At 51.1% G+C, this 8,857-nt stretch overlaps 1 protein-coding gene across 1 annotated transcript; it reads left to right on the top strand.

The window, feature by feature from the left end:
* Positions 1 to 7,336: 7,336 nt before the first annotated feature.
* On the top strand, positions 7,337 to 8,571 carry LOC307225283 (alpha-N-acetylneuraminide alpha-2,8-sialyltransferase-like). The gene is made up of 2 exons (XM_079993219.1): positions 7,337 to 8,044; positions 8,386 to 8,571. Exons 1-2 carry the CDS (start codon positions 7,809 to 7,811, stop codon positions 8,474 to 8,476), a joined length of 327 nt encoding a protein of 108 aa, XP_079849345.1. The 5' UTR covers positions 7,337 to 7,808; the 3' UTR covers positions 8,477 to 8,571.
* Positions 8,572 to 8,857: the final 286 nt, after the last annotated feature.

Here is an 8,857-nt window from a genome sequence, read left to right as displayed (position 1 = left end):
ATCTTGCCCAATTCCACATTGAGATTGAAGCTGGGGCATTTTGCCTGTGAGACAGATGCTCTGCTGCTAAACTATGTAGATGTTTTTGTACTTCTGGGAACCCCCGTGTTTCTGAGCCATCCTATTTTGGCTCCCTTTCTATTTTCACATACCATAGAGTTGGATGGGACCACAAGGGACATCTAGTCCAGCCCCTGCAATGCAGCAATCTCAACTGAACCATCCATGACAGACGGCAATCCAACCTCTGCTTAAAAACATCCTGTGCTGGTCCGGGGGGGGGGAGGTTACCGTGGGGCGAGGTCCAGGACCTGAGTTGAGGGTCGGCACAGTCCTCCTCAGGCGAAGCGGGGTCCACAGAGGGAAGCCGGGCAAGGACAGGAACTCTGGGGGAAACAGGACTGGATGCTGGCTGAAACAGCTCATCAACGACTTGCTCCCGCAACCTGGGACCGGGCTGACTGGCCTTTATCTTTGAGGCCAGGGGCGGTCCCGGCCCCCAGGAGACCCGCCTCTCCTGGCCTTAAGGCGAGCACTCCTCCTGGGAGAAACCAGTTCCCTCCACCTCTCTGCCCTGAGCCTCTGCAGTTCAGGAGAGGCTGAAGGGTTACTGGGCCCAGGGGGAGACTCACCTGTAGGCACTGAGTCCTCAACCACCTCTGGAGCCAGAGTGGATTCACCTGGTGCCTGCTCCTGAGGATCCGGCACAGGTGTAGGCGCTTCAGGTTCAAGCTCCTGCCCTAGCACAGCCAGCCCTGGAGGCGGGGACTCCTGTGCAGGCTGGGATTCCTCCGGTTCAGCCTCTGAATCGGATTCCCAGGCCATCATACATCCAAGGAAGAGGAGAGACCACCACTTCCCAAGGGAGTCTGTTCCACTATTGACAGCTCTTGCTGTCAAAGTTCTTCCTGATGTTTCGTCAGAATCTCCTTCCTTATAACTTGAAGCCATTGGTTCAAGTCCTGCCCTCCAGAGCTGGAGAAAACAAGCTCGTTCTACCTGAGTTTTCTATTAAAGGGTATGATCGTGATAGGTGGGTGTTAAATTGCACTCCCGAAGCTTGCCTTTTTTGCCGCATCTTGTTAACACTTGTGGTCTGTTTCTCGCGTGTTTGATCCTTGCTCACACAGGTGGCCTTATTGACAAGGCAAGTTGGGTCCCTGTGGCCTGAGTGGTATTGCTGTGCGCACAAACTGGGCTTGCTGCTATCCTGGTACTGTCTTGCCACTTCGCACTCTTCTAGCTAGTCTGGCATCGTGATGCAGGTGATGCAGACCGTCACAATCGATGGTTCAGCTCTGCCATATGCGAGAGGAAATTAGCAGTCATGCCACCCTGGAGGCAGAGAGGAAGTCAATGGGTGGTTTTCTTTAATCCCAGCAAGGCTGCTTCTAGAAGAAGAGGAAAATGAATATCAAAGGAAAAGATCAGAGGCTCCCAGCAGCCTCCAAAGACAGCTCATAGGCCATAATTTGTGACTCTTCAGCATGTATGATATATGTATAATGAATGCACACAGGTTCATTTTGTTCCAGTGGCCCACATCTTTGGCTATTGGCTGCTGCTCTGGCAGGAAGACACGGAATGCTAATGAACACTCTGACTTCTCAGGGTGAAGGTTCCATGAACAGAATGCTGACAAGATGCAGTTTCTGTGAGGGCAAGGAGAATTTTAAGTCGGCAGAAGGAAGGACCAAGGAGGAGGAAGAGCTGTGTGCTGTTAACGGGAAGGAGGCAGCGGCACTGGTTCTGGGCAGCCAGGAAAGACGAAGACAAACTAAATGGGGAGATGGTTAAGGAAAAGGGATAGGACAGGAAGCAGCTGATCACAGGAATGGGTCTGCCATGACCCCAGACAGCCAGTAATGTGGATGCATGAAAAACATACCTATCTATGATGGGGTCACAATAAGACACAACTCATCATCAGATGCTTTCCATGTGACAATCAGAGCCATTTAGTTCTCTGGGATGGAATGTAGCGGACATTTGATCTCTGTGTTAATTAAAATCAAGCTGCCAAAAAAGTGTGGGAGGGAAATCAATATTGTTGAAGCCAAGAAATGTCATGTGAGTGGGCTTTAAAGGTGCTATGCCCAAATTGCAGCATGAATTCTGCTGGTGTTGAAAGGGAATAAAAAAGACACATACATTTCCCTGCAAATCTTTGCCACTAGCTGACTCCTGCAAATCTCCCCTGCTGCTAAAGCCCATCTGCCTTGAAAGCATCTCCTGCAATAGAGGTACCACGCATCTCCTTGATGGGAACTAAGTTGTCTTGGCCACAAGTGTGCGCCAGAGAGCTGGCATGGAGACAGGTGGGCCCTCATTTGCCTTGTGCTTGATGATGATTTTGCATTGAAATCTGTACATCCAAGATGTGCCCCTATTCTCCTTACCCTGGTTTGATGCCATGCTGATCTAGTAAGATTAGCACAACACACACACCCTTTTCCTTTCTGATCAGCTTGGCTTTTATCGATCTGCGTCTGGAAATTCTGCAGCCCCAGGGGGATAGATCAGCAATACTGGCCCATGACGTATGTGGATGTCTAGACATATATTTGGGAGCAAGTAGAGTGCTGAGCCTGTCCCAGGATGCACCTGTACAATAAATGCTCTTCTTGGGAGGTGAAGGATGAATCAAGAAGAGGTTGAACGAGGTCCTGGGAGTTTATCTGGAGGTTATGCTTAGATGAGCGTAAGCCAAACAGTATTCCTTCATGGGAATAAGCCACAGGGTCACACGCCTATCTAGTAGGCTTTGCTAGCTGCAGCAACTAGCAGCTACTCGTTTTATTTTACAATTCGCACCCTTTAAAAACTAGCTTCAGAAACTAATTCCTACTGGCTAAGAAGGCACAGCTACAGAGTCCTGTTTTTGTGTGTCATGGAAGCAGAATATTTGGGGGGGGGGGTTTGGAGGAGATAAAAGCAGAATGACAAAACACTGCATATATATATGAGAAGCCCCTCTTTTTGTCTTTATTTACTGCGTAATCCTCTAAAATACCATTATTCAACTGAAGCTGAAATCCACACCCATTCAATTTATCATTGGGAATAAGCTGTGTTTGCCATGAGGGAAATGATTTTCAGCTGGCTGCAGCTGTTTATCCATGAAGTTCGGTTGGGGCAAAAGTCAAAGTAAAACAAAATCTCGGCAGGTGTAAGATGGCTCAGTGTTGTGATCAAGTGGGCAATCTGGTTTTTCAGCCTTGAAACAGAAAAGCTTGTTAGGCTGCTGGGCCTATGGGAAGCAACAAGCGTCAATAAAGGATATTTTTTATCATGTGCCAACATTCCCCGCACTACACCAGGACTGGTTAACACTGGCCTCTTTGTTGCATTGCATGCGTGAATGGACTATTGGATTCAGTCTCACCGACACAATAAAATCTTCACCTGCCCTTATAACAGTGGCTTTGAAGGCTTAGCATCTCCCTGTGTTGGAGTGGGCTCTGCAAGTCGCTAGTCCTCATGACCAGAGAAAACAGTAAAAAGGGCAGGGAGGAGGCAGGATTCAAGTGAGATGCCTGCTTGTTCTGAAGGGGAAGGGGTAAAGCCTGATAGCTTGTGACATAACTGCCCTGAGAACTCCGGGTATAGGGCAGTGTATAAGTTTTAATAATAATAATAATAATAATAATAATAATAATAATAATAATATAATAATAATAATAATAATGAAAGGTGGGGTCCCATCTTCCTGCCTGGGTGTTCCACAAAGTCATGCTCACTTCTTGCCTCTCCACTTCTTTCCTGTTGTCTTGAAGACTGTAAACCTGGTGAAGAGAAAAAACAGAAGCCAAGCTACTAACCTTTAAGAAAATATTCTAAATCCACAGTACAGCAATGCTGTTATTAGGCTAACCAAAATATCACAGAGTAATTGGCAAGCTTTCAGGTACTCTATAGCTCATCAGATTAATGGTTAAAACAGAGCATAGATGTTTGTGTGCAAGGGGAAAGTCTGACTTATGTCATGGAGTCCCAGGGGGGTCATTCCATGCCAAACCACCTGGTGCCATGTGCTCTCATGCAAAGATTTTCTTCAAAAATAGTAATAATTATGTGTAGATACCTATGGTAAAGGTATCTGACCATTAGGTCCAGTCGTTACTGACTCTGGGGTTGTGGCGCTCATCTCGATTTACTGGCCGAGGGAGCCGGCGTACAGCTTCTGGGTCATGTGGCCAGCATGACTAAGCCGATTCTGGCGAACCAGAGCAGTGCACGGAAATGCCTTTTACCTTCCCACCGGAGCGGTACCTATTTATCTACTTGCACTTTGACGTACTTTCGAACTGCTAGGTTGGCAGGAGCAGGGACCGAGCAATGGGAGCTCATAACCTCAAATTAATTTTTTTAAAAATTTTTGGTCCAAAATTGGGTCTTGAAGAATGTTTTAAAAATTTCAATTTTCGTGTGATTTAGACTAATGCAATTTCTGCCACTTGTTTTTCAACCAATTGGGCTTATTTGGGTATCAAAATAAAGCTCTTTCAAACTAAGGTATAAAAATGGTATTAAGTGCCACAGAAAAGGGTCACTGACCAAAGTGAATTTTTGTTATTTTATTCCCAGTAGGTTCAATAAGCCATAGCGCACAAACCACAACTAATACATGTATCATACTTTTTTTGTAGACTGGGCTAACCATGTACTTGTTATGTTTTAAAAATAAGGTGGGTGTTTTTTGTGTTTATAAAATAACCACAAATTTCTTGGGAAGAAAATCTGAGTTGTGAGAGCACGGTCGAGTATTAAAATCAGGTGATTTGGCGTGGAATGACCCAGAGTGGTATTCTGCTGTTTTACTCAGTAGTAAGCCTGTTTAAATAGGACGCAGGTGGCGCTGTGGGTTAAAGCCTCAGCGCCTAGGGCTTGCCGATTGAAAGGTCGGCGGTTCGAATCCCTGCGGCGGGGTGCGCTCCCGCTGCTCGGTCCCAGCGCCTGCCAACCTAGCAGTTCGAAAGCACCTCCGGGTGCAAGTAGATAAATAGGGACCGCTTACCAGCGGGAAGGTAAACGGCGTTTCCGTGTGCGGCTCTGGCTCGCCAGAGCAGCGATGTCACGCTGGCCACGTGACCCGGAAGTGTCTCCGGACAGCGCTGGCCCCTGGCCTCTTAAGTGAGATGGGCGCACAACCCCAGAGTCTGTCAAGACTGGCCCGTACGGACAGGGGTACCTTTACCTTTTAAGCCTGTTTAAATTAATGGGCCTCCTGTGAATTAGTTTCAATGGCTCTATTTTGGGTACCACCCAGTTGACTACCACCCAGAGTATCAAGATGGAGTGTGGAGGGAGGTAGAAGACAATTAACTAAATTAGGGTCTGTTAAGGGGCTATGTGAGGGACGCGGGTGGCGCTGTGGGTTAAACCACAGAGCCTAGGACTTGCTGATCAGAAGGTCGGTGGTTCGAATCCCCGCGACGGGGTGTTGTTCTGTCCCTGCTCCTGCCCACCTAGCAGTTCGAAAGTACATCAAAGTGCAAGTAGATAAATAGGTTCCGCTCCGGCGGGAAGGTAAACGGCGTTTCCGTGCGCTGCTCTGGTTCGCTAGAAGCGGCTTAGTCATGCTGGCCACATGACCCAGAAGCTGTACGCCGGCTCCCTCGGCCAATAAAGCGAGATGAGCGCTGCAACCCCAGAGTCGGTAACGACTGGACCTAATGGTTAGCGGTCCCTTTACCTTTAGGGGGCTATGTGGGTTTCAGGTGCATAGAATCATAGAAGTGTAGCGTTGGAAGGGGCCATGGGGGTCATCTAGTCCAACCCCTGCAATGCAGGAATCTTTTCCCCCAATGTGGGGTTGGAACCCCAAAGACTGCTGGAACACACAGACTGCCTTGCATTGGTACAAGGTCTGCAGCACACCTGGCATTTGTAACTGAGATAAACAGAAAATCCAATCCCCGGTGTCTTCAGGTAGGGCTAGGATTACCCCCTGAATGATATCCTAGAGAGCTACTGTCAGCCAAGGCAGACCACAGGTGGGGCCAAATGATGTTTCCCGAGCCACACCCAGGTCACACCCCCTAAGCAACCCTACCCTATACCTTCCTTGAGTGCTTTTCCCCAGGCTGGACAGTGTCCTTGAACTTACCTGGTGTTTTCTGAAGAATAGAGGGTGTGTGTGTGTGTGTAGAAACAAGGGACATGGGTGGTGCTGTGGTCTAAACCACAGAGCCTAGGGCTTGCTGATCAGAAGGTCGGTGGTTTGAATCCCCGCAACGGAGTGAGCTCCCCTTGCTCGGTCCCTGCTCCTGCCAACCTAGCAGTTCAAAAGCACATCAAAGTGCAAGTAGATAAATAGGTACCACTCTGGCGGGAAGGTAAACAGCATTTCCGTGCGCTGCTCTGGTTCGCCAGAAGCGGCTTAGTCATGCTGGCCACATGACCCGGAAGCTGTACGCAGGCTCCCTTGGCCAATAAAGCGAGATGAGCGCCGCAACCCCAGAGTCGGTCATGACTGGACCTAATGGTCAGGGGTCAGGGGTGTGTAGAAACTAGCCTACTGCACCAAGGTAACACTTCCATTACATACATTAATTTGCACTTTAACGCCGCCCAGCCCTGGCATGCGGCCCGCGGAAGGACGCAGAGAGGGGAATGTTGCTCTCGCTCTGAAGCGCCACCAGCGACCCTCCCTTTGTAGACAATGCCGAGCTAGACGGAGCAGGCATCTGATTCAGCAGAAGGCTGCTAGTGTTCCCCAGCAGCGCTCTCACCTCGGCCAAGATTTCCAGCTGCCCCGTTTCTCCTCTCAACCCCCCAAATCCTCAAGAAGGCGCGATCTTCTCGCCACCCCTCCTCGACGTTTCTTTATTGTTAGACATCAACTCGGCTTCCCCCCTGACCGCTTTATCTTTGGAAAACAATGGAAGCTTTTGATTTTGTCAACTCCACCCCCACCCCCTTAGAAATCCCCGTTTTCTTTCTTTAGGAATAATACCCATCGCTTCGCCTCTTTTCTTCTTCCTCTGCTGGCTGCTCCAAATCTTTCATTTTTACATTTTTTGCCTGCGGCAGAAAGCTCGAGAGCAACAAAAGAAAGAGAAAAGCGGAGAGACGAAGTGGCCAAGCCCACCCCTCTCCCGTTCCCTTTCTATGTGGGCGGGTGGGTGTGATTTGTGGGTGAATGCGCACGGGAAAAGAAGATCATTCTTAGCTTGGCTAGGGCGCGCTTGTGGCGCGCAGGAACCCAGCAGACCCTCCGCGCGTCGTAGCCAGACGCCGCCGCCGCCGCCGCCACACCCCCTTCTGTCCCCCTCCCCCTTTTCCTTCTGCTGCTTTTCAGCCTCGAGGATCCCAACCCCTCCCCTCCCCTCCCCAGACTCGCAGCCGACAAGGAGAGGACCCGGGCGGGTTGCCGCTCCGTCGGGACGCCGCTGCGCTTTGCACAGCTTTTGGCCAAGCGAGCCGGGCAGCACATGCGAGCTGCGCTCTGCTTTCTCTTTCTCTCTCTCGGATCTCCCTCCCTCTTTAGAAATCGCGGAGGGAGGCGGCGAAGGCTTTGCAAGGCCGGACGAGCCATGGGGGGGCCCGTGGGCTTGCCCGCCCTCCCTCCTCCTTGCAGCCCCCACCCCTTTCCTCGGCGTCTTTAAGCAGCAGCGGCAGGAGGAGGAGGAGAAGGAACGGCGCGCCTGGGCGCATCGGCGAGGGAGAGGACCGCGCTGCTGCTGCTGCTGCTGCTGTTTTCGGCGGCGGCGCCCTGGCCATGGGGCGCTTCTTCGCCCCCGGAGGATGAGGTGGTGGTCGGGACTGCGGCTCCTGCGGCGCCGGGAGCTGCCCGCTGGCTCCCGATGAGCGACTGGAAGGCGGGGAAACGGCATCGGAGGATGGCGGCGGGTCTCCTGGCGTGCAAAGGCCCCCGCACCCGGCTGCCGGTGGGCGCCAGCGCCCTGGGCTTCTTTGTCCTCTGCTGGCTGTACATCTTCCCCGTCTACCGGCTGCCGGACGAGAAGGAGGTCGTGCAGGGAGTCCTGCTGCAGCAAGGCAGAGCCTGGCGGAGGAACCGCAGCGCCGTGGCCGGATTCAGGTGAGTGAGTGCCAGCCGGGCACCCCTGGCGAGCTGCGCAGCTGGGCAGCCCAAGGGCACACGGGGACACCCAGCAGCAGGGAAGGGCGCGCTTGCCGCTCCTTCGCAGGAGGCCGGGGCTAGCCCTCGGGATGAATCCTGCCTCCTTTTTCTTTATTGATAAGAAGAAATTAAAAACTTGATGGAGCGTAGGACATTTCTCCCTGCAGAGCTTTCCTTCCAGCTTCCCTCCTGGCTTCAGTGGATACTGATTTCCAAACAGGCAAGGGCGCGTCAATTTTTGGGTAGGATGGTTTTATTTTTACATCGCCTTTATTGGAGACCCTCTTCCCCCAAAACAGTAACCCCGAGCTAATTGGTCGGCCTAAGAAGCGAAGTCAAGTTGTGACACTGCAGCTTTGCAGAACGAACTCCCGCAGGATGGCAGCCTGAGCGGATGGAAATGATGGGCTTATCTGTATCAGAGCGAGAGATAAAGCATGTGACCTTTTAGAAATACTCTCCAGGCTGCAGTCCTGTGCTGTGTGCGGGAGAGGTAGTTTTCAAAGCACTGAAAAGGACATGCCGGACAAGTTTGCTCCGGAAGCCTTGTGGAAGGATGCCGCTGGCTGCTAGAATGCTGTTATTTACAAAGCAAAGATATTAAAGCCATAAAGAACAGAATGTGCTGCTGTGCTGTCAATCAAAGGGTGATTGATGCAAGGGTGCCAGGAAGGCCACCTTGGCCACACAGCACCCTTTGATTACACATCAGAGCAGCTGGAGAAGACAGGCCGAAATGTTTTGCCTTGAGACTGCAATCCCTCTCTTTTG

The sequence above is a fragment of the Podarcis cretensis genome (assembly GCF_951804945.1).
Source record: "Podarcis cretensis genome assembly, chromosome: 10".
Lineage (NCBI taxonomy): Eukaryota > Metazoa > Chordata > Lepidosauria > Squamata > Lacertidae > Podarcis > Podarcis cretensis.
Note: the sequence above shows the minus strand (reverse complement) of the source record. Positions and strands in the feature narration are given on the sequence as shown.

Coding starts and splice junctions, on each gene's coding strand:
- LOC307225283 (XM_079993219.1), top strand. CDS start 7,809: ATGAGCGACTGGAAGGCGGGGAAACGGCATCGGAGGATGGCGGCGGGT. Junction 8,045..8,385: donor AGCGCCGTGGCCGGATTCAG/GTGAGTGAGTGC, acceptor CCCCCAAAACAG/TAACCCCGAGCTAATTGGTC.